The sequence below is a fragment of the Macrotis lagotis genome, chromosome 5 (genome assembly GCF_037893015.1).
Source record: "Macrotis lagotis isolate mMagLag1 chromosome 5, bilby.v1.9.chrom.fasta, whole genome shotgun sequence".
NCBI lineage: Eukaryota > Metazoa > Chordata > Mammalia > Peramelemorphia > Peramelidae > Macrotis > Macrotis lagotis.
This window is the reverse complement of record NC_133662.1, coordinates 110428267-110453963: the sequence shown is the minus strand read 5'-3', so window position 1 is coordinate 110453963 and position 25697 is coordinate 110428267. Positions and strand designations below refer to the sequence as shown.

At 37.8% G+C, this 25697-nt stretch overlaps 2 protein-coding genes and 1 non-coding gene across 9 annotated transcripts in view; 2 read left to right on the top strand and 1 right to left on the bottom strand.

Moving 5' to 3' along the window:
- Positions 1-3053: 3053 nt before the first annotated feature.
- LOC141490254 (U6 spliceosomal RNA) lies at positions 3054-3160 on the top strand. The gene has a single exon (XR_012469113.1). It is a non-coding gene; the product is annotated as a U6 spliceosomal RNA (small nuclear RNA).
- Positions 3161-4724: 1564 nt separating this feature from the next.
- Positions 4725-19711, top strand: CD164 (CD164 molecule). 6 transcript variants are annotated; one of them, XM_074187316.1, is made up of 6 exons: positions 4725-4971; positions 8361-8438; positions 10314-10385; positions 11480-11515; positions 15183-15239; positions 17086-19711. In XM_074187316.1, exons 1-6 carry the CDS (start codon positions 4740-4742, stop codon positions 17247-17249), a joined length of 639 nt encoding a protein of 212 aa, XP_074043417.1. In that variant the 5' UTR covers positions 4725-4739; the 3' UTR covers positions 17250-19711. The 6 variants fall into 6 exon arrangements, with proteins under 6 accessions (XP_074043417.1, XP_074043416.1, XP_074043415.1 ...); XM_074187315.1 differs by having other exon boundaries at positions 11477-11515; XM_074187314.1 differs by having other exon boundaries at positions 10311-10385.
- A 1274-nt stretch (positions 19712-20985) lies between these two features.
- LOC141487779 (uncharacterized) overlaps positions 20986-25697 on the bottom strand; it is a 201212-nt gene continuing 196500 nt past the window's right edge. For both annotated transcript variants that reach the window (XM_074187305.1, XM_074187306.1), the window contains 2 exons: positions 23590-23705; positions 20986-21508 (listed from right to left, as the gene is read on the bottom strand). In XM_074187305.1, coding sequence (XP_074043406.1) covers positions 21389-21508; positions 23590-23705 — 236 coding nt within the window. In that variant the 3' untranslated portion in view covers positions 20986-21388. The remainder of the gene's footprint in view (positions 21509-23589; positions 23706-25697) is intronic.

Here is a 25697-nt window from a genome sequence, read left to right as displayed (position 1 = left end):
CCTTTGTGGTACTTGGGAAAACAAATAGTTCAGCAAAACACTATATCAATATTTCATGTTCCATCATCTAAAAGCCTATCTCTGCCAAGGGAGAGAAGTGCATTTTTCTTTTCTTCTCCAAGGTAAAGCTTGATCATTAGGATCATACAGCACTTAGTTTTGCATTTTCATTCTTTATATTTACACTGAATTCATTATGCATATTGCTGCTTTCTTGATTCTATTTACTTCACATATCCTCCTGAACTTTTCTGAATTCATTCCTGAATTCTGGCCCAGGACATGCACTTAATAAGTGACTTCAGACTCAATTAGATGTGGGCTCATATGAGGGACATGGGGTCAAATCTATGAATGATCCTGCTCAGTCAAATTTTGGGGAATACAGTTGATAAGAACTTAGATTATGTTTTTTCTAATGAAATGGGGATGGGGGAGGTTCTGCATCTACCTGATCTTCTTGCTGATGATAGGATAATATTCATCCTTTCCATGCTCTGGCTTAGTAAACCTTTCTTAAATGTCAGCTGGTTTATAACGATGTCATTTTTTATCAGTCCTGTCCCTGAACCAACATATTAATTAGCCTGTGGCCATTTTGACCCACATCATAGGCTATTGTGCAAGTGATGGACATTAGCAGCAATAACTATAACTATCAATAATACTAACAAAAGTTTCCAGTTTCTCTCATGAGAATAAATAAAAATTTTGGTGGGCACCAGAAAAATCTATTAAGACTGAATGTTGCAACCTGGAAAACAGAGTGGAAAGGATTAAAATAAATGGAATGAAAGAACAGTACATTTATATAATACTTTACAAATGGGACCCAGAAATAACACCATGTTATTGTAAATATGAAAACAAACTATTGAATATCTGAGTTTTGGTAATATTCTGGGTAATCGGTTTTAGAAACATAACAAATCTGATGGACACTGAGACTTCAAGAATACAGGGAAAGTTGACAGGGAAAGGCTAAAGTGTATTTCATGCCACAAATCAGTCAATAAACCTTGCTAAATGATGGGGATACAAAGAAAACAAAACAAAAAAAGATATTTGCCTTCAACCAGGTCATAATCTAATGGGGTAAGACAATATATTAACAAGAAACTGAAAAGTTGGGAGAGGGAGGAATGAGGTCCTGCAGCTGATTTGTGAAATTGTGAAATGGTCCTCTTGGGCCCCCTTCTTAAATGCAGGATCTGGAAGGACATTGGTAGATGTCTGCCCTTCACTTTCTCCAGGACAGGTGGGAATGGGGTAGAGGGGAACCCTAGGGAACGAGGTATTAAGGAAGTGCAAGATTCTGTTTTGATAGGATCGTTCAGGAAGATGAGTTTCTGGAGATAATGATGAAATCAAGGAGAGCAGACAGAGGAACAAGATGTTGGGTGATTGAAATGAAAGGGGAATTAAAAGGAAATAGAAAAATGAAATGCAAAGAAGACAATGAATTGCTTTTGATGTGTTGAATTTGAGATGACTAGACTTAGAAATGTCTAATATGCATTTAGTGATCTAAGACTGGGGCTCAAGAGATTGAGGTTGAATACATAGATCTACTTATATAACATATAATACTTCTGTGGCAGCTGGTGAAGTAGCTTAATATTTAAAGAGAAAAGGGAAGAAGGCCCAGGAAAGAGACTTGGGGAACAGCACAAGAAAAGAACACAACTGATGATGAATCAGCAAAGGACAAGGAGGAGTCCTCAGACAGGTAGGAAGAGAACCAGGAGAGAGCAGTGTCACCAAAATACAGAAAGGAGAATATTCTGGAGGAGAAAGTGATGAATAGAATCAAATTCTATAGAAAGGTCATCAGATTTGGTGATCTGGAGATCACTGGTAGCTTTGAAAAAAGTAATTTCAGTTAAGTGAAGAGGAAAGAAAACAAATTGCAGTGTTATGAGGGAAATGAAAAGAAGGTAGAGGCATTAAGTTTAGAGGGGGTTTGTCAAGGAATTTGACTAAAAAAAGATTTAGAGTGAAAGAGAAAGCAGATGGGTTTCCCCCTCTCTCACTCTTTTTTTTTTTTAAAGTTTTTGCAAGGCAGTGGGGGTTAAGTGGCTTGCCCAAGTCCACACAGCTAGGTCATTATTAAATGTCTGAGGCTGAATTTGAACTCAGGTACTCCTGACTCCAGGGCTGGGGCTCTATCCACTGCACTACCTAGCCGCCTCTCCCCCCTCCTCTTTTTAAGGACAGGGAGTCTATAGGCAATAGGAAAGGAACCAGCAGATAGGGAGAGATTGAAGACCTCCTTAGTAAGTGACCAAATAGCTTCCATTTGCAGACAGCATGCTGCTAGTTTCTTCTTCGGAAAGAAAGTATTTAGATTTTGGGGAATGAATGGTTGATTACAAATTCTCATTGGGGGTATGTGCACCAACCTTTAGAGAGCATGATGGAAGTGAAACTAGTATAACTATAGGGCTTTTGTGTCTACACACTAGCCTATAATTTAAAAATGATAACATCATTAATTGTACAAGTACAACTGGTCTAGTCCAGTTGTTGCACTATGACAACCATACCAGAAAACTCCAGTAAAAAGTTGTTTTGGGAAATAATTGTTTTGTAAGGCTCACTAATCAAAGAATCTCAAAGTTTCAACCCAAAGAAAGGTACAAGAAATTGTTCCAACTCTGAGATTCTGTGAAATGTAGTCTAATATGTATTTTTTAAAGAAAGATTTTGAGTTTTACAATTTTTCCCCCAATCTTGATTCCCTCCCACAGAAGGCATTCTGTTAGTCTAATATGCATTTAACAAGGAATCCTTTTTTTTTTACAATATTTTCAATAGGGTAGAAGTCATGCCTTTGCTTGCCAATCCATGCCTCTCTTCTAGTCAGTGTTTCTATCAGATTTAGATGAAGGTACAAAAGTCCATGATTATCAATTCTTTTACTAGGATACCAATACACTAGATGATAGATTGAGAGAAGCTGGATTAAAATCTAATATGAATAAATGTATGAGAGGCAGGAAATAGGTGCACTGGAAACAGAGTAATACTTAAGAGTCAAAGTAACTGGGCAAGTGCTCACTTTGGCAGCACATATACTAAAATTGGAATGACACAGAGAAGATTAGCATGGTCCCTGCGCAAAGACGACAGGAAAATTTGTGAGGCAAAGTAACTGGGCACTAAGTATCACCCTGGAACCTTGAATCTTAAACAATCAGCTGTAAAAGTTAGGCAGGAGACATGGACAAGAATTCATATGAAAATGGCATGGATATTTTAGTGGACTTTAGGCTCCATGGGGATGAATCCATGGTGTTGAAGCAAAAAAAAAATTTGAATAGTCTTAGATTGCATTAATGAAGAGTATCTGAATGAGGGATTCAGAAGGAGGGAAGTGACTTCTATGTTTTGTTGGAAATGTAAGGATTCATTAAAGTTGCACAAACATTCATTTAAGTTGCAAGTTAACACGGTTATGGTTTCTTTAAAAGCACTGGCAACAAAATTAAGAAACCAGAATCTATTTTTAAAAAGGAAGATAAATGAAAACAAATGATCAAAATTCTAACTTTAAGTATATAAGACTTCTGAAATGGAAGAAGATATACTTCTTGACAGTACAAACTATCAGCAACAAGTTAAGGGTGAATTTAAAACAAACAAGACATAGCTTTGGCTCTTTGAGCTTTTAAAGTCCCTGATGTGCCACTAACTCAGGGTGCCAGTCCAGGTCCAGAATTAGATGAACCATCTCACATTTCGGACGCAAAGGAAACTGAAGCTCAGAGAGGGTAGGGACACTTGCCAAGCTCAGGCCGAGCTAGGCACTGAAGTGCTCCTCTCCCTCACTTTCCCCCTTCCAGATCGGAGACACCAGGAGGAGGGGGAGGAGGAGGGGGAGGAGGAGGAGGAGGAGGAGGAGGAGGAGGAGGAGGAGGAGGAGGAGGAGGAGGAGGAGGAGGAGGAGGAGGAGGAGGAGGAGGAGGAGGAGGAGGAGGAGGAGGAGGAGGAGGAGGAGGAGGACGACTGCTTTGGGACTATGATTAAGGGCAGGTCCTCTGAAGTCTAGAAACACTGATTAAGAAAGGCAGTGGGTAGAGGAGGACCTGGGTTCAAATCCGACCTCAGACACTTAATGACCTAGCCGTGTGGCCTCGGGCAAGCCACTTAACGCAATTATCTTGCAAAAACCTAAAAAAGAAAAAAAAAAGGCAGCTTGGGAAAGAGAGGTCTGAATTCAAATCTAACTGCTTCACGTCTCTTTAATGTCAGTTCAAATAAAATAAGAATGATCATTTTTTAAATTGCGCGGCGGTCACGGGCAGACTGCGCCCTGCGAGGGGCTTGCCCACGGCCGCCTCCTCCGGGGGTCTCGGTGACTCAGTTTTCCCGCGCGGGGCCGGGCGCATGCCCGCGCCGCAGTCTCGTGACCGCGGGTGGAGCGTCACCGGGTTATAAAGCGGACGGCAGTCCCACGCGGCGCAAAGTCGGCGCCGCGCCGGAGGGGGCGTGGCCGCCACGGGGGTCACGTGCCCCGACAGGCCCGGCGCTCAGGTGGGCGGCGGGGGCGCGGCCGCCACGGGGCGGACAAAGAGGGCGACGGGGCGGCTCTCGCGGCCCCGCCCCCGGCCCCGGTTGGCCGGCCCGCGCCCCGCCCCCGGCCCGCCCCCTCACGTGACCCCGCGGGGAGCCAGCGGGAAGCGGAGTCTCGGAGGCGGCGCCCGGGGGGACGCAGCTTCTCGCTCCGCAGCAGCGCCATGAACGGGACGCGCGGGCCCCGCCGGCCGCTCTCCTGGGCCGCCGCGGCCTGCCTGGCCGCGCTCTGCGCGCTCGGCGCGGCCCAGAGCCCCGGCTCCACCGCCGGCGCCCGAGACGCCTCGTCGGCGCCGCCGGCCCCGACCCCGACCCCGACGGCCGGCCCGGCGCCCACGACCAACTCCACCCTCCGGCCCACGACCGAGCACGCCACGACCCTGGCTCCGGCGCCAGGTGGGGGCGGGGCGGGGAGAAGCGGGCGGGTTAACTCTTCCGGCAACATGGCGGACGGTCCCGGGCGGGGCGGGGGGCGAGCCTGCGGAGCGTGCACAACGCCCGGGTGCCCGGCGGCCCGGGGCGCCGACGTGGCTCCGGGGCCCCCGGGAGGAGCGCGCCGCCCGCTGACGCGCCCCCGAGGCCCCGGAGCGGGCACGGGCGCGGGCACGGGGCGCGGGGCCGGAGGGGGTGGGGGCCGCTCCTGCGGTCCGGGGCAGGGCTGGTCGCGGAAACCGCCCCCGCCCCGCGCTCCTGCCGCCGTCCGAATGGCCGATGCGGGACATGGAAACTGGGGCTCTTAAGTGACTAACGGCAAACTCTTAAAGGCACTTTTTCCGCAAAAGTTGGTAAGCGCCGAGTTCCTTTGCCTCCCGAGACGCGGCTTTACGCGTGTCACCCGGACGTGCAGAGATTGGACGGAGCTTCCGTTTCTAGAAACCACTACGGACTCCGAGCCCTGGACCCCCACTGTTGTCATTTCCCCTCTTTTTCACTTTATTAATATAGGAATCTCGGGGGGTAAGGCACGGGGCCGAATAAAAGAGTTCATGACAGAGTAGCAGAGTCAGAAAGAACCGTAAGTGGGGATAGAGCTCAGCTCGCCTTGCCCTGGAGGTGAGGTAGCCGACGCTGAGACCTGAAATCGCCGGTCCAAAGTCGGGGGGCTGTGCAGTGCGAAGGCTGGTGGCCCCCAGTCTGCTGCAGCGGAGTCAGCCGGACAGCTTCTGTGGGAGGGGAAGCGGCTCTTTGTCGGCTGAATTCAGTCCCAGGCTGATGCAAGAAACTCGATTTTTGTCATCTTCAGTTCTTGAGTTGGTTTGTCTTGCTGATAGTTTTTTCCTTAAGTTTAAAGTTTGAATGACTTTCTGGATAAAATGAACTTTCAGAAACCAAAAGATAGATGTTTTTGAAAACTTCTCTGGGGTGCTGGAATGTTAATTTTTCATTCGGTGAAATTTTTAAATGATCTCATTGTGGTAGAATTTGGAACAGCTGGATCTAGACAAGATAGTGAAGAAGCTGTCTATCTTGAGAAGATGCTGTTCGATAATATTTCTGTTCAAAATAAATTGGTGAAGTGGATAGAGCACCAGGCCTGCGGTCAAGAAAGCCTGAATTCAAATCTGGCCTGATAACTTTGTGACCCTGGGCAAGTCACTTAACCCCGTTTGCCTCAGTTTCCTTATCTTATAGAAGGGAACGGCAAAACACTCTTAATTGTCTTTGCCAAGAAAGTCCCAACTAGCAACAGTCAGATATGACTGAAGAAAAATGACTCAACAGCAGTCCAAGGTGGATGCCACTGCCTGTTTGAGCCCTTGGGCAAGCCACTTAATGCTTCTGGGTCTCGGTTTCTTCATCTGTAAAATAATAATAGGGCTAAGTGATCTAAGTTTTGAATTTGCTTTAAGTCTATGAGCTTATTACCTTCTTGGTTTTTTTTTAATTTTTGCAAGGCAAATGGGGTTAAGTGGTTTGCTCAAGGCCACACAGCTAGGTAACTACTAAGTGTCTGAGGCCGGATTTGAACCCAGGTACTCCTGACTCCAAGGCCGGTGCTTTATCCATTGTGCCACCTAGCCGCCCCGGCTTATTACCTTCTTGGGAGAAACTTCTGTTATATAAACCCACTCGTTGCCTTATATAGTCTGGTATCAATGATTGCAACATTTGAGTTTTATCTCTACAACTCTTATTTTGAGATGTTACAGGATAGGCGATAATACCTATTTTTTTCTTGTTTATTTGTTTTTAAAAGGCAGAATTGCATATTGTCTGACTTTGGAATCAGAATTTTGGGTTCTAATCTTGCTTCTGATAAATCGCTAGTTATGTGACCATTTATAAACCAAATTTCTCAGTACCTTAAGGCACACCTCTAAGAATCAAACTCTCAGCCTCCAAAACTCTAGGAATGGTGGAGCAGCTTAAAACCTACTTGGAGAGGGAGAGCTAGGTGGCACAGTGGATTAAAGTACCGGCTCTGGAGTCAAGGAGTACCTGGGTTCAAATCCGACCTCAGACACTTAATAATTACCTAGCTGTGTGGCCTTGGGCAACCCACTTAATCCCATTTGCCTTGCAAAAAAAAAAACTATTTGGGCATTTTTTTAAACAATTTTTAATTTTCTAAGTCAATATGCCACCCACAGGACCCATTTCTACTAGAGTTTGATAGCTCTGATTTAAGTTACCTATGAATTGTTTCTCTGGTCTGTTAGAAGGAATTTCCACACTGGAAGTTCCCATATACAGTTGAAATTGCTGCTCTTGGTCAAAAGTTAGAGAAAATTATGATAATAAAATCATGTATTTAGAGCTGGAGTGGGACTCAGAGGCCATAGAGTCTCATTTTACAGAAGAGGAATGGAAAGCCCAGAGAGAAATGACTTCCCTTGGTCACAGAACAAGTAAAATGTCTGAGGGAAATTTGAACCCAGACCTTCCTAATTCTTAAGTCTAGTACTAATTATGCTACCATGATAACCATCATTTTTCCACAACAGTGTTTTCTAGGAATATCTTGATTCCAGTTATGACTCTAAATATTTAGCTCTAATCAATTTTTCCATTGGCTTAGACCATATGATTAACCTGAAACAGGTGAGTCATTAATAAGGAGTGAAATCAAATATCTTACACTTACCTAAAGTCTTTTCAGGATAGTTATTTGGCTCACCCATTGGACTTCCATGGTAGTTTCCAAATTTTTGAAGTTTTTTAAAAAAAGGTATTCATGCCCTAACAATATTGCAGAGCTATCACAACACCAAAATGCTATTAAGCCAAATTAAAAATTGAAAATATTTAAAAAAATAAAACAGATATTGTTAATGTATGGGTTTCTAAGTTATTATGTACAGGAAGTTCTTAAATATATGCTTTAGTGGACCTGGTTTTTTATTTGACTTTTTTTTTCAGTCTATTGGAATCAGAAGATATCATAAGCATGAAATGCCCGGAGATGGCTCATGATAATCCTGGGATTTTATGAATCTATTTGAAAATGATTTCTGTTGGAAAATATATTTTGGAATTTTTATTGAGAGTATTCTAAAATAATGCAAATAAAACTTTTCTAATATTCAGCTTTTTGATAAAAGGATCTTATATTTTTAGAGATGACAACCAAATCAGTCTGACTTTTACTTCTGTTTAAAATAGTAAGAAGCAGCTACCTAAATTCATATAATTTATCTTTCCGTTTCCCTTTTTGTGTATATTCTTGCTATTACAGAGTTTTTAATACCAAGTAAAATGATTTCTTTTGCTTGTAAATGTTGTTTTGGAAAGAAGCCTCAGAACTGAGTGTATATTAAGTTGTTGATTTGAACATTTTATTTCAGAAAGCTGTGAAGTACACACTAACTGCACTTCCTGTGTTGAGAACAAAAATGTCACATGCTATTGGATAGTTTGTAATGGTAAGAATCTCAGTTTATGTCAAACAATATTTTCTAACAAATATTCTGATACAGATGCCACTGAAGGAATATTACTGATGATCAAAAATGAAGTCAATGTAAAGAGATTGCTCTAGAGAGTGTTCTTAAATTTCTTTTTTGTGTATTCTAGACTACTAAAGCCCCTGGACCCCTTAAAATACATAAGATTACAAAGGAAACCAATTACATTTAAATTATTATCAAAAGTTTTTGAAAAGTGCAAGTTAAGATTTAAGACCTTCTTGCTCTTGATTAGGGGTACCCAACCTTTTAGCTCTTTTGGGCCATATGGTCCAACAAAAACTCAAGCCTAATACAGAATTCAATACTCAGTTATGAATACAGTGCAACCCACACCATCAAGGAGTACAACCAGAAAGCATAGGATGAGACTGCAGGTTGGACACATCTGCTTTAGAGTGTTCTATTTCTTTGGAGATTTTGTATTTCCTTTTATAGTTTCATGTTTGTGGTCTGAATGATTAACGTTAACTTGTTTCTCTTTTCATGGGTGGTTCCATTTAGATAGTCTAGACTTGTAAAGCAAGAGAAACTTTTGCTAGAATTGAGGGAAAGCTCTCTGAACTTTAGGATTTTCACATGCTAAAAAAAAGGGCCTCAGAGACAAGTTGGTCTAGTCTTTGGACATAGAAAATTTGAATTGAAAGGGACCTCAAAAGTAAGGAAGACTTGCTTTTGTAGATGAGGAAGCAAGACCTTCAGAGAGGTGTGAAGTGTTTCTTTGTAGATAACTTTATAGCTAGTTTAGTAGTTTATTCCATAATCTAGTAGTTTATCAGAGGAATATTTGCATATCTGTAGATTTAGGGATGTTAGTATCATTTCTAAAGGCCCCTTAACTTCTAATAAAAGATAAGATGAGAAAAGGAGGGTCAGTTTTTTTCCTCCATGCTTTGAATTATGAATTGGAATTTTAAGGCAATTGTGTAAGAGAAGAAGAAATAATTAAGTGAAGACTGTTGGTTTTTAATTAGCCTGTAAATCAGAGGTGTACAACCTGCGACTGATGGGGCCCAAAGCCCATTCATGCAGCTTGTTCCATTAACCAGAAAATGAAGGAAACAGGTGAGTGCATGCATCAATATTGCAACATCACAGACCAGCTTAGCCCTTAACTAACGTGGCTCATATAGGAACTGAGAACTTTATTTTAAAACATTAAAATGGTATGATCTTTTTTGTCTAAAAAGTAAATGTTTTATTCATTATTTTTATTATTGTACTTTATATTATATTCATTGATAATATTAGTTACATCGTAGTCATGAATAAAGATTAAATTATGTATGTGGTTCTTGACAAGAAGAGCTAAAAGGTTGGATCCCTCCCATTCTCTAAAAGTTAAAAGAAAGGTGCCATCTTTTATTAGCTAAACTAAATGTAATGTAATATTCTCTAATTGCTAAACTTAGTATAAATATACTTAATATATGTGCTAGTTCTAAGGTGCAACAAGTTTTTTTCAAAATGATCTGGGTATGGCTTAAAATGGGGATGGGGAATGGTGGTTTTGATGATTAATATAACCTTTATGAAAAAAGCATTAATAATAAATATAACCGTTATCAAGAGAGTATTAGTAGTGATATGACTGCTTCTTTGGCAAGAAATTTATCTACTATTCCTTCAGACCGCATGAAAGGACTATAAGTGGTGGGTGCTACTATGTCTACTATATAGGTCTTAGTGTTTTCGATGCTTAGTTCTTAGGAGAATTTTCTCTTTGTCCTGACTAGTATTGATATCACTTCAGGCATCTGTTATGTTGTAGTCATCCTGGTGGATATCATAACATACAGGCTATAAATATTTCAGCTTCTGTCTCTTCAGTAGGTGCTGGCTACTGTTCAGAAAATAAAACATCTTCAAATTGTACTATTGTTAACAACTCAAGTAATTGTTTAGGTAAGTTATTGATGGCAATTATATGTGTTTTTAGTTTGTTTATTGCTGTTGGGAAATGGCAACTGGGTCAGATAGGTAGGGTTAAGGCCATTAACTCAAATGAAGAGTTTTTCAAAATCAAACAGTTCTTCTCATGTGTAAAGTGGGACTAAATCTTTTTCTAAATTATGACTTTAATGTTTGCTATGTTAACCCTTGGGCAGTTGTTTCTGTAAGATAAGGAGAATTATCTTACCAAAGGCATTGTAGAGTAATAGATGGGTTAACTTTGGAGTCAGGGAGATCTGATATATACTGTGTGATCAGGAGCAATTCACTTAAAAGTTTTAGTGTTGGGGCCGCTAGGCGGCCTGGTGGATAAAGCACCGGCCTTGGAGTCAGGAGTACCTGGATTCAATCGGGTCTCAGAAACTTAATAATTACCTAGCTGTATGGCCTTGGGCAAGCCACTTAACCCCATTTGCCTTGCAAAATCCTAAAAAAAAAAAGTTTTAGTGTCTTACACTACTCTAAAAGAGAATAAATTGCATATGAATTGCTAATCATCATTGATGGAGGGAATTTTTGCAGTAAGAGCACCCCTACTTTAGTGAATTCTTAAATCTTGGCCGAGAAAAAAAATCTGCTCTATAGATTGGTTGTGAGGATCAGTTGATTTTATGTACTATTCTATAAATCATTTTGTAGCGGTAAAGCATTATTGTATATTTAATGTGAAATGACATAGTAAGGTTTCAATAGACTTTTACTATGATTTAAATTTCTTATTAGCTCCTATATTCTTACTTTGAAACTAATGTAATTTATATATGCTATATATACATGCTATAAAAAGGAAGAATTTACCCTATAGAGCCTAAATTAACAAGGCAGGCAAACCATTTTCCCTTTCTCACTGAAATAGTTTTCCAGACTTCATAAATAGACCATCAGGGCTTATGGAATCAGTAGTTTTAAATGACTGTTTTCATTTACTCATTTATGGAACTTTGATTTAGCTCTTAAAACTAAAGGGATATACTTGTTTCAATCTTAATATTTTGAATAATTTATATAATTTTGTTGATGTATGTTTCTGCTTTTGTTTTCAGTAGAACCTACTACCAGTCCATCTCCAACTAATTCTACAGGTAATTTAAGATACATAACTATTCACTAATATGGAGTGTCAAGGTTTCATCCTAACTTTCTTAGGGTAACTTTCTGGCATTTGAGTCTAGATTTAATTAAAATAATATAAAGAAAATATTGTTCAGTCATAGCTCGATATTTCAAGTATCTGTGATTTCATTGGTATGGATTATCCTTTATCCAGTGCAGATCACAACCCACTAGACATACATGAATTACTATGGCTGACATCATTTTATTAACTGCAGTGAATTTAGGTAGTCTCCTCCAGTCTTCTCAATAGGAATTATTGTAAATTGTGCTTTGCAGGCAGAGCCTTTAAAAAATCCATTAGAATCTTCAAACCACAGTGAGGTATCATAGATTTGAGTGGGAGTAATCGTTTCTTTTGAGCACAAAAAATACACTCCTTGGTGGGGATAGAAAATATAACTTTTTAATTTTTGTCTTTCATTTGTAGAACTGGTAATATAGTAGGAATTTAACAAATGTGTTTGGGTTTTTTTTTTTAATATCAGTGATTATCAGATTTAGTGATATTTTTCTTCCAAATGTCATCAATTAAAGGCAAAGTTGATTGCTGTAGGTGTGGACTAAATTATTTTGATAGTACTATAGTGATTTCTTTTTCATTTTTAAAAGTCATGAATGTTACAAATTTGTAAGTTTGTGACATATATGGCTATTAAGAAAACATTTGAATAAGCAACAACAACAAAATAAGATAAAGCCTCAATTCCAAATATTCTTCTTTCAGTGCATATCTAGTAAAAAGAATGTTTTAAATAATCAATATTTCTTGAATTGGATGAAGCTGATGTTTGTGGTCTTGTCCAAATCAATAATAGTGGTCTGCTAAAATCCTAAGCAACCTGAGATGGACAATTTACTAACTAGTTCCAAGTTTGCACGTAACTCTGGGTCTATCACTTAAATTATTTTCATAAAAATATTAGGTTCCACTGTTAGAATTCTACACTTGAAGAAGGAGGAGGAGAGATGAGGCAAAGCAAATAACAGCCAGGGAACAAAGTAAATTTACTTAGCCTTTCCAAACGTCTAACAGCGTTGTAGTGGCATTATTCATCAGTACTACCTTGTATTGTTTTTAGGGGGTGTTATATTTCCAATTGCAATCAACAAATATTTCTTTTAACAGTGATGTGAATTGTCAGTTATATTTAATAGGCTTTCTGCCTAGCATTCTTTAATCCTTTTTTCCTTTGTTCTTATTGAAACCTCCAGTTCCTCTGCTCTTTTCTTTCCAAAGCTATTACCTCTGCACTGGTTATACTCTCCTCCCTTTCCTATATTGACCTCTTGATTGAACCCTACACCACTGTTCTCTTCTCTCAAGTTCTTTCCCCTTCATGTTAATTGCTAGTGCTTGCCCTGCCGAACTTTGGTCTTGTATTTCTATTTCTTCCTGCTGGAGAAAATCATGAAATCATGCTGAGTGGGTCCAAAACAGATTTATTTACATCATATAATCTTAACTGGGTTCTTACTGTGGTAAGAGAATCTTTTTACATTTCCCAATAGATTCACTGTCCCATTTATTACATCTCCTTTTCCATACTTTTTTATCCCTCACACTTCCCATGACTATCCCTTATTCTCTCAACTGAGAACCTTAATTCATATATTGCTAAAAATTTGAGGCCACTTAAAGCTCTCTCTTCTCCACTCTTCAATTCGTTCAGATGGCTTCCTCTCCTATTTGCTTTGAAGTTCAAATGGAGTTGTCCATTTTTCTTGCCAAAGCTAATCTCTTTCTCCAGGTACGAGTGATCCCCATCCATGCCATCTTCTCCAACATTGTTTCCTCTGTTATCTCTCCATTTTCACCTAATTTGAGTTTGTCCCTGTCAACTGCCACTGTAATGCTTACAAACACGTCCATGTGTCTCCGATGCTCAAAAACCCCCCTCACGCAGTCTTTCTGTCCCTAGCAGCGATTGTCCTATGTGTCTTACTAATCTCTAGTGACTAAACTTCTTGAGAAGGCTGTCTGGTCTTAGCTGCCTCCTTTTCCTTTTCTCCCAATCTCTTCTTAGCTCTCTGTAGCATGGCTTCTGACTTCATTCAATTGAAATTGTTCCCTCTAAAGTTACCAGTGATCTCTTAATTGCCAAATCTAATGGCCTTTTCTACATTCTCTTTCTTGATTTTTCTGCAGCTTTTGACAGTTGGGTCATTTTTCTTAATATTTATTTCTCAGATTTCTCTCTAGATTTTCATGATAATGTTCTCTCTTGATTCTCTTTGTCTAGTCTTATCATACTTGTTTGGTGATCTTCATCCATGTCATGCCTATTCCCATAGGTTATAACCCATGGGAATCCCTCAAGGCTTTGTCTTGGGACCCTCTTCTCTCTCTCTCTCTCTCTCTCTCTCTCTCTCTCTCTCTCTCTCTAATTTTGGTTTCACTTGGTGATCTCATTAGCTCCTATGGATTCAACTATCATTTTTGTTAAGATGATTTTCAGGTCCAATTTGTTTAGTCCTAACCTCCTTATCTTTTGTCTTATATCACCAACTGCCTTTTGGCCATCTCAAACTGAATTATCCTATAAACATCTTAAACTCTTTATGTACAAAACTAAACTTGACTTTCCCCAAACACTCCCCTCTTCTTTACTTCCCTCTTATGGTCAAGAGCACCACCATCCTCCTAGTCACCCAGGCTTGCAACTTAAATGTCATCTTCAACTCTCTTCTTCCCTATAGCCAACCAAGACCTTTTGATTCTACTTTTAATACCATCTCTTGCAGATGCCTCCTCTCCTCTAACAGTGCCACCACTGTGGTACAGGCCTCTTTCTCTTCGAGCCTAGACTGTTGCTTGGTTATCCTGCCTCAAATCTCTCTTCACTCAAGTCCATCATCAATTCAGTTATCAAGTTGATCTCATAAAAAAAGTCAGTTTTGATGCTCCCCCTTCCCCCATTCAGTAAATCCTCTTTTTTGATTTAGCAACCTGCCTCTTCAGATAATCTAATCCAGTGACACTGGCTTTCTTGGTATTCTGGCACATGATAGTCCATCTCCTGACTATTTTCACTATTCCTACCCCCGCCCATGCTTTCCTTCCTAATCTGTATTTTCTGACTTCTTCCAAGTCTAATCTGAAGTCTTAGTATGTACAAGAAGCCTTTCTCCATATCCCTTTAATGTTCCTTCCCATCCTTTAGACTGTACTCTCCTCAAGAGCAGAGGCTGTTTTTGGATTTTTTTTGTATCCCCTAGCACTGGCAAAGAGTAACCACATAACTGTTTGTTGATTTGACTTTACCATCAAATGATAAATTAATACTTGCTACTAAACTCAAAATATATCCTCATACCCTGGAGTCTTAATAATGTGAAATTTTAGATATTATACTCAAGATAAATGTGAATATACAAACCAAACAAATATTGATAAACCATAATGAAATATTAGATTTGATAGAGGAGTCTGGAACACCAGTGCTATCTTTGGCACTTTCCAAAGAGGAAATATTTATTGATCATTGATGTCTGGCCAGAATTTAACAATTGAGTTCTCTCAGTACCTGAGTACAAGGAATATTTTTCATTTAATACTATTTGAGTCATAGGTTGGGTGGTTTTGTGACATTTGGGGACAATTAATATTAAGATTATACCTTTTCTTTGATCCAGCTAAACCTTCACCCTCAGTCTCAACCATCCCAGCTGTCACCACAGTTGTCACAACAGGTAAACTAACTCAACATTTAAACTGTGAGAATGAGATAGGATGAATGACTTTTCCCAAATGTATCCTAGTATGAGGACCAGAGCAAGAGCACTGTTTCATTGTAATAGATTTTTGTCCTGTTTTCTGATTTATCTATTTCAGAATTATCAGGTGGACATTTAAAGTGAATTATAAATTGAATATATCCTATAATCAGTATCATGATAATCCCTTGAATTTTGTAGTTATTGTCTAAATGTCTAATTTCAGTGAATATTTTTTATTTCTGCTCTCATTCTGACTATTAAAAACTCAGGAATATATTCTTTTCTTACTGGGATGATAGACATTGAGATTTAAAGGAGAAATGATAATTTTCTTTTTTTTCCTCCTCAGACTGTGCAACACATTAAGGCTGCTACAAAGCCTTTTTTGTGACTATGTATGTTCTCTCTATGGGAAGCATTAAAAATGTTTGAGGGGTATATCTGTACAATCCTAATTAGGGGAGGCCTTTATCACTTACAGGACTACAACTAAAAAGCTCAGGAGATTCATCATTGGAAAATATGCTAGTGAAGGGCCAGAGGGGTCACACCATATTAGGTTCTGGTCAACTTAAATATTTTGTTTTTAAGTTAGAACTATCTTTATCAAATTTTTTGCGACCTTCATAATTTCTTTATTGGCCATTATTTCTGTCTTTCCAAAATCAGATGAAAAGTTACTTTCCATTTTATCAGGACTTCAAGTATCATGCTACCAATTTAAAATCTAGGTATCATAGAATAATACTGTCTCTTACCATATTTTAGAAATTGAATTGTTTTTAAAATAGTGTTTAAGGCAATATTTGGTATAGAAGCAACAGTTGTTATAATGACTGGGGATGGGATTTCTTAATACATATGACCTTGATTTGCCAGTAAAAGCTCTTAAGTTTCTGAAAAAGAACAGATTACATATTGTATTTTCAGTACTGTTCTCTTTAAAAGTCATCAAATTTTTTTTTGCAAACCTAGGGAGATAGTTCTTTTGGGTAAGAAAAGGGAGTAAAAAAAACCTATGAGCACTTAAATTTGACTTGCCCATAATAGAATGTGGGGGTTCTTAAGTTAACATTAGCTTCAGACTCTTCTCAGGGTTATTGTAACTAGTGGAGAAAAATGAAAATGAATTAATTATTATTGATAGTCCAGTAAAATTTAGTATCATGAATCAAAACATTATAGATATGATTATTTTTCTCCTTAGTAGATTTGCTAGTATTTCTTTTCTTTAAACTTTTCCTAAGACCTTAGAATACCATTTGGTATCTATCTGTGACATATAAGTAGTTGATAAATGCTTGTTCAGTGAAAAAGAAGCAATTCACTAATATCTAACCTAATTGCATTAAAAAAATTAATGTATCGGACAGAAAGTTCTGATTTATATCTATTATAATTTAAACAAGTTGAGAAATCTTTTCTCATACAAACTATGATACCTGAAAAATTTCCCTGCTTAGAATTGAAGTGAAATGATAAAATTTATTTTCTTGTTTCAGTGAATTTTCTTTTACTTCAGCTACCTGAAAGTTGATCCGATGTGAGAAGTGTTCACAAAGAATTTGATAAGAGAAAGAATTTTAGATGAATTTTAATTTAAATATCATTCTAGGAAAAATAACATTCTTGTATCAAGAGGCTGCTGCTGGAAAGGGAGGTTGAACTAGTTGACTAAGGTGTCTGATGGTTCCAAAATTCAGTAATGTATTCAGTTAAAACAAGTTATATTATGTTGTAGAGAAAGTTGTGTGAAAGACTCAAAATCTCTATAATCTGTCATTAAAGATATTTCTTTCTTTTTTTGTCTTCCTAACAGGTGCACCGAACACTACTGTGATTCCCACCCCTTCTACGAGAAAATCTTCTTTTGATGCAGCTAGTTTCATTGGAGGAATTGTTCTCGTGCTGAGTTTGCAGGCTGTAGTTTTCTTTCTTTATAAATTTTGCAAGTCCAAAGAACGAAACTACCATACTCTTTAAAATGCAACATTATGAAATGGACTAGTAGTTTATTTGTGTAGTTTATTGAAACCAAAATATTACCTTTTGAGATGTCCTACATGGGAGACAGTATTTCAAAATCTTTAAATCTCCAAAGGATGCATATAGGATATTTTGGAGCATCTTCCTTGAAGAAAAAGCAGTTCAATCACGTGTACTCAACAGGAATATTTAAAATATTCTGCATGAATCCTTGTGGCTGGCTGTCTTTTAAGTGGCTGCTGCTGTGGGATTTTTTTTTTCCCCTCTGACCAAGACATACCTAATAATAGTTGGGGTTGTTTTTTTTTTTTTTTTAATTTGGTGAACTCACTGTCCTGAGCTGATGGTTTCATAACTGCCAGCAGTTTAAATTTAGTCATTTTAAAACCTGAAAGCTGCATTATTCCCATTTTCACTTAGGATGTAAGTTCTTAGACTAAATTTTTGAGAAGGATGTGCCAAATGAACAGTTGGTGGATTTTTGACTATTGGTCCAAAAATGAAATTAATTTGTGGGAGAATAGTACTCTCCTTGAAGGTGGAATATAGTGCTCGAAAAGCCTGTATTTTTTTTCTACATTAGAAATAAGATGCCTTACAGGAAGTTACATTCCAGATTTAATGCAAAGGGTACAAACCATAAATATGTAGCAGGTTATTTGTCCATTCTTTAAAAGCACCTTATCATTGAGCAAACAAAGAATAGTGCCTTAAAGACAAGACAAAAAACAAGGTAGATTGTAACTTTAAACATTGATGTGATTTTTCATTAAGAAAGGTTAACATGGTCTTATCTTTCTCAGTAAATGTGCACTCAAATTTGGTAGAAACCCGACAACATTCTATTATGTAATTTAAAAGTCTCAGCTACTAATTTTGAAACTAAAGAATGTTATAGGAAGTTGAAAGCATTCATAAGTCAAATTCTTCATTATTTTTGTGTGTATCTGCTAAAATATTTTTATATAATCTTATTTTTTAAAGGTACAGGATAATTTTAGGAAAATAATTAGGCATATCTTGCTTTACATTTATTTTCTAAAAGTTCTTTGTATGTTAGATGCTGTACCTTTTAAGCATTCCAATTAAGCTTTCATAGAAATTTTTAATTTGCTTTGTAAGGCACAGAGGAAACAAGAACTAAAGTCTGAGAATCATTCAAAGTTCATTTCCTTATTAAGAGACAATCAGAGTTTTCAAACCGCAGATAATGACCAGTGAAATTTCAGGAAATGAAATTTGGTGTTGGAGCATATTCCTATTGGTCTTAGAATTGTTCTATGATGATTTCCTTTAAGATTATTTTTAAAATCCCTAAACTTGAAGGGAACAAATGCTTTGGAATACATCTTTCATAACATAATAGTTTTTCCAATCTCAGAACAAATTAGTGTTTTTAATAAAGGTTTTCCTTGCTGACTTTTTTCCTCCATTGATGCTCAATTAGATTTAGCCAATAAAAGGCTTGAAATAATAAGCTTTATCATTTTTTTTCTTAATATACTTGTCATTTGGTCCTTGGTGACTTGTTTCTAGTACTACCTACAGCAGCAGATCTCATTGCATTGATTAATTTTTTGGTGGAGATGGTAGAACAACTGAAAAACCCTTGCTCCAATTAATTGAATTACATTAAAGGTTTCTAAAATGAACTGTTTTCTGTGTTACTTACTGGTACAGATAAGTTTGTTTTACTTGCACATTGTATGCCTAACTTTATCAAGTGCCTTAATTGTTTAAAATCTCTGGCTTCAAAGTTTTTTTTGAAGGGAAAGGTTAAGGATGGTTTCCCTGACTAAGTTGTGGTTTTATTGTAATGAATAGAAACAGATATTTTGGAGAAATCTGGGTTTTGGGGTCCTTGAGTCAGGATTTTTTGTAAATGCTATAAGACTTGATAAGAAAATGTGATACAATTCCATGTTTACACTGGAGAGGGGAATTAAAAACTAGCAAGAACCATGGGTACATATTATTTCTAAAACCTCTTAATATTCTTGCCTAAAACTTTTGACTTTGCCACTTAAGTTATCAGCGCTAAATGTAGCCGCTTAATAAAACTAGCTTGACTTGAAGGACTTGAATGCTTATTCTGGGTACTGCTTTGATTAATAAGAAATCCTGCAAAAATTAGTTTACAAGATAGTTTAATATAGAACTTTGGCTTTCTAAACCCATTTCCCTCTCCCATTTAATGGTTTGATATTCTCTTAAGTCAGATGTAATTTTTAATTTATATGATATGCATTGACCTTTTCAGATTTTGGTTTTGTTCCTAAAGCCAACTCAAACAAATGTTTTCTTTCCCCATCAGATCTTGTACTTGACAGTTGTTTAATGCATAGGCAGATTATTGTATTTTGAATTTCAATTTTGTGTTTTCGATGAAGACAATGATAAATCAATCTGTAATCACAACCAGACTGACTTAAAATAAATTCACATACATGTTGAATTAATTGGCTGTTATGATTTGATTGTGGAATTAAAAGACAGGCGGAATGGTAGCAAACAGGGTGCTACATGTGGAGTCAGAAAGACCTGGGTTCAGATCTGGTTGACTCTACAGAACCCAGCTGAGCCTCAGGAAGTTTTTAAGTTCTAGACCAAACAAACCCTGGGAGTCAGAATGCTGATATAGTCATACATCTTCCAACATGGAACTCATCTGATCTGCATTTTTGGCTTTTAGATACAGACCTCAACTAAAATGATTTCTCACTAAAAACCCTCGGAAAAAAGGATATAAAACATTCTCTGTGAAACTATAACTCTAATTGTGGTCACCAGATAAGGGTTCTCATTCTTAGGATTTTGCCTTTTTAGGCATATAATCATTAAATTTCAGGTTGAATTCACCAGCTACTTTGGCCAGGCTCATTTCAGTAAGGTTAGTAAGATTTAAAGTGAAGATGAATTTGTATTTTGGATTGGTGCTTCTGTGGACTTGACATTTGAAATAAGTTTTTCTCCCTTTTTTGGAGGAACCTAAACTTTTATGTAAGCCAATTTTCTGTTAAAAATAAGCTGAAAATGGTCCAACTTTACTCAAAGAGATCTCTGAGAAAAAAGAAAAGATCCTCTTTAAGAGACTGAAATTTTACCTGTTTACATTTTTTACTTTGCCTTTGAACAATAGATTTGGGTTTTTCTTCTAAGCTTGGTTTTATGGCTACTTTTCCTATTACTGTTACAGATGTTCTGATATCCTTAAAGAACTAAGATTCTTCAAAAACATTGCATTCAGAAAAGGATTTTGAAGATAAGATGGCTTTAGTATAGTTTTTTTGGGGGGAAGACATTTTTGGAATGCCATGCCTAAAGTCACAGGTGCCTTTGGCAGGCTTATGCTATACCAGTCTTTTGGAAGTGACAAGAGATGAACCAAGGAGGTGGCACTTAATGAAGCAAATGTCATAAATGCTTTGATTCATGTGCTTGCGATAGTAAATCAAAAGCTCTCCACCTACCAAGTTGGTATTTTCATCTTTGCTGCAAGTTTTGTTGTTGTTTTTCTTTTTTTTGCAAGGCAGTGGGGTTAAGTGGCTTTGCCCAAGGCCACACAGCTAGGCAATTACTAAGTGAGGCCGGATTTGAACTCAGGCACTCCTAACTCCAGGACCGGTGCCCTATCTACTGTGCCACCTAGCTGCCCCTGCAAGTTTTTAATTTCTGGAAATTTGGAAAACTTCTAAATCAATGTTAATGCTCTAATTAGAGTTCTTAGAACCCAGGGGACAAGTAGCATTTTCTGGAATGTTTAAGCTAACTATCCTGATAGTCTTTATATTATGGTTTTATTGCTTATGGATTCATAAACCGTGATCCTATAGAACTGCTGCCTGTAATACATTACTTGATTGGAAACTGTTTTTAGCAGCTCTTTAATGGTGGTTGGCACAGGGAAGAAGTAACTCCCACCATATTTTAAATTCTGGTGCCAAATGTTTTTTTGTTGGGTTTTTTTTTGTTCTTGTAATTTAATTTGTTATTTTATAATATTGGTTCCAACAACAGCACTGAACACAGTTGAGGAGTTTTAATATATTAATGATTTATAGCATTTTTATTCAATAACTTTGAAGCAGGAGAATAGTGAATTCCTCTTAGAAAAACGTGAAAAGAGCAGCTATGACTTAGTGTTTAGGCCTGAGCAGGGATGTGTATTGCTGAGCAGTAGAAATTTGAAAATCTGCTGGCTGAACATTATTAGTCACATTGGGTAAGAAAGCTCTTCTTCTGCATTTCGTGGGTACCTATAAATAAATGTTAAGTAGGTATTAGTATTTTTCTTTAGGAAGTTTTTGGACCATTTTAAAACTAGCATTATGTGGTTTAGTTTTGCTCAGAAATCCAGGATTCAGTTCCTCTGTGGACCACTTGGCTTAGTTTTAAGCTTCAATTCTATCTAGCTAGTAATATTATAAAGGCATTTATACTGGGCACAACAAAGAAGATAGGCAAGGAATGTAAATGAACTAAATAAAATCAACAGAATTGGAGAAACTGCCATTTTTGTACATTTTGAAGATAATTAAAATATGGAGCCTATTATGTTTATCCACAATAAATTTTTAATTTTACTATTGAATACTTTTTAAGTTGTCACTTTTATTATCAAGGTAACAGGTGTTTTTTCCCCACATTTTAAAAAGACCTTTTACCCATTTGAATTAATGTAGCCTTAAAACATTTTCAAAAATCATTTGTATATCACAATATCCAGAAACTCACCAACCCAGACATTATTTGATTGTTTCCTTGCCTTGTACCTCCTGCCTCAAAGTAAAGAAATGGGATTGGATAGGATTTTTCAAAGGGGCAAAACAATTTTATAAAGACAAAAGTGACTATCCAGTATCTTATTAAATTTGTTGGGCACTACTGAGTGTCCTAAGATAGGCAGAAGATAAATCCCTTGCCTTATAAAAACTCATTCTAATAAAGAGATAACATGTACAAACAAGAGTTACCTAAAATAATTTGGAGATAATCTCAGAAGTAGCATTAAGGGGAAATTCAGGAGAAAATAGTAAATTTTAGCTAGGACCCCATGGAAATCAGAGAATAGATCCAACGTTGGCGGGGGGGGGCAGGGTGTAGAGATAGCCAATGATCATGCTCAGAGTTGGGAGATGGAGCGTTGTGTTCCCGGTACAAGTGGACTGCAGAGTACATGGAGAGGAATAAGGTAAAAAGACTGGAAAAGACACAGGACTTTTTTAAGGGGATGTAGGGAGACAGGATCAGACCTACACTTTAAGATCAGCTTGACAGCTAAGTGAAGGAGAGACTTGGAAAGGGGAAGACTGCTGATATGATCCAGCCATGAGGAGGTGAGGGGCAACATAGTGATAGCAATGTCAAAGGAGAGTAAGGGAGTATATATACAAGAGATGGTGTGGTATTACACTTGATAGGTCTTACTAATAAGAAAGTTCTTGAACATGGGGGTGAGTTGAGGATGTCATCCTGCCTGGGTGATTGGGAGGACAGCAATGCCTTTGATAGTAAAAAGAAAGGAAGAAGGGGTTTTGGGAAAAAGAATGAATTCAGTTTGGATTATGTTGAGTTTGAAGTGGCTAAATGGACATCCAGTTAAAGATGTCCAATAAGTCAGACATGAGACTGGATCTTAGGGCTGGATTAATAGAACTGAGAATTATTTGCATGGAGATAATTATTGAATCCATGAGGGCTGATGGGATCACAAATAGGTAGAGTTATGGAAAATTAAAGGAGAGAATAATAGGATGGAGGAGGGAAAATTTCACAGAGAAGGATCATAATACCTGAGCTGAGCCTGGGAAGATACTAGAGTACAGGAGTTGATGATGAGGGCTTTAATTCTAGGCCTTAGAGACACAACTAAGCCTAAAAAAAAAAGGGTAGTAATCGGGTGTAGCTGGAATCTAGAATTCCTCAAGCAGAGTAGTATAAAATAAGACTGAAGATGTAGGTATTAGGGCAGTGAAAATTGCCTTTTAAACCTATCTTAGAAGATTATTTTGTCAGAAGCAATTGTATGTAAGGGATCAAGAGATTAAGAATCCGATATGAGTGATGAAAGGTGTGAACTAGCAAGATGACTATATAGGCAAAGGTTATCTTGAAAAGGTTCAAACAGAATGTGGGCAACAGCCCCTTAGGTGTACAACCACTGATTTTCAAGACTTGCCCAATTTGGTTAGTTTGACCCTAAGCCTATTGGGCATAAAGTAATTTCATTATTGGGTAAATTTTATTGACATTAAGTTAAAGGATGAGTTGAAAAACAATTCATACTGCTAAGTTTTTTTTTTCATTTTATCTATACATTTCCAGGTTCATTACTTACAGTCCTTGGCCTTTGAATCCTTTTTATTTCACAGCTTTTAGAAGCAGACTTTAAAAAGGAATATCTGCATGGAGTGGAGACAGAACTTCGAGTATAGTTAGCCCATGATTTAAGACCTGAAATGTTTAATGACACTGATTATGAAATAATCTCAAACTCATGCATTTACCAGTTTATACAGAATACTAAGTCAACCGGGGGAAACCTTTCCCTTTCCTCCTCAACATTTTATAGATTAGAATTTATTGACTTCTGGGTATACAAAGTAAAAATGAAACCATCTCTGATCTCAAGGAGCTCCCATATGATGAGGGGTGGTTGAGAAGTTCAGAGTGTGTTTATGCAGGATGTATATATACAAGATAACTTTGAGAGGAAGGGAATTTAAGGAAAAAGCTTCATGTCAAAGCTGCTTGTGCTGATTCTTGAAGGAGATGAGATTCTAAGTGGTGGAGGTAGTAGAAGGAGTACATTCCATTCTTGGAAAAAGGAATGTTGTGTAAGAGAAATAGCAAGAAGACCCATTTGTCTGGGTAGTAGGGTTCTGGAGAGTAATGTGCAGCAGGAGGGCAGTGTGGCCCAAACCAGTTTAAACTGCAATTAAGAAGTACTTAAAATATAAAAAAAAAAATAACAATGTTAATGTATGTTTTTCTAAGTCAATAGGCAGCTCACAGGGATCCTTAGGTATGTTTTTAGTGGCTCCTGTTTATATTTTAAGTTTTGACACCACAGATGTCCCAAAAAGCTTTAATAGCTTTGTAATTATCGATGTTTAAGCTTTATTAGCTTAAAAGTGCACTGACTTCTGGCAGACCTTAATGAAGTGCAAAGGTGTGTTGAAGTCAGGTTACAGAGTTTAAATAACAGAAGAGTTTGAATTTAATCCTAGAAGCAATAGGAAGCCATTGGGAGTGTATTGAAGGGGAGTAGGGGATGGCATGGTCAGACCTGTATGTTAAGGAAAATCATTTTGGAAACAAGTAGGTATTGAGGTGGGGAGAATTCTGAGGCAAAGAGATCAAAGAGGAAGCTATTACTATTATTAGTCCAGGTGAGAGATAAGGGTCTGAACTAAGGTGATGGCTAGAGAAAGGGGTACCAGATGGGAATCACAGAGGTAAAAATTTGGCAAGTAATTGGATATGTGGGGTAAGGGAGAAGGAGGTCCTGAGAACTGTGGTTCCTGAATAATTAAAGCATTAGTGGTACTCCAAATAATAAAGAACAGAAGAAGTGAAGGGCTTGGGGAAAGTTTTGTTCTGAATAGGTTGAATCTGAGTAGATAACAAGACTGTTTCATCCAGTTTGAATTGTTCAATAGGCAGTTGGTGATACAGGAGTGGAAGATTGAGATTAAAAATGTGGATCTTGGAGTTAATCTGCATAGAGTTACTAATGAAACTGAGCTTAGTTATAAAACTGGGCACCTCTTACCGATTTGCACCAATGGGTACAAATAAAATCAGAATAATAGCCCTCCATTTTCTTTCCTACTTTTGTAAATGTGTAGAGAACTCAGTAAGAGACCAGCACATCCTGTGTCAACTCTATTCCTTCCTATCCCCCCACCCCCAGCCCCTGGAAGTCTTCAATGTCTCTAGTGCCTCTCAGATAAGTTACAGAACCCTCACCCTGTCATTTAATGCCACAAAAGGGGCTTTTCCTCAACTTTCAGGCTTATTTCATATTGATATTCTTTTATCTCCATTGTGGGCAAACACCTGTAGCTCTTTCTCATGGAAGACATCTCTTATCCTACCATTGTTATTTTCATTCCTCTTCCCTCCCCTGATAGAATCCTTAGTTTCTTCAATGCACGTTCTGGCACCACCCCACATAAGAGGACTTTCTTGATTCCTGCCCCACAATTATCAGCACTCCCCCTTGAAATTAATTTGTTTTTACTTACTTATTCACATCTTATATACCCTCTATCCAACGTACACTCCTTGAGAGCCAGTTATTTTGTTTTTGTCTGTATCTCCAATATCTAAGTTTAATTCTTAATACTAATTGCTGAACTGATTATTTGTTGTGAATTTGACCAGAGTACAGATTGGCTAGGAACCCTCTATCAAGCACACCTGTAACTAGAAACAAATACT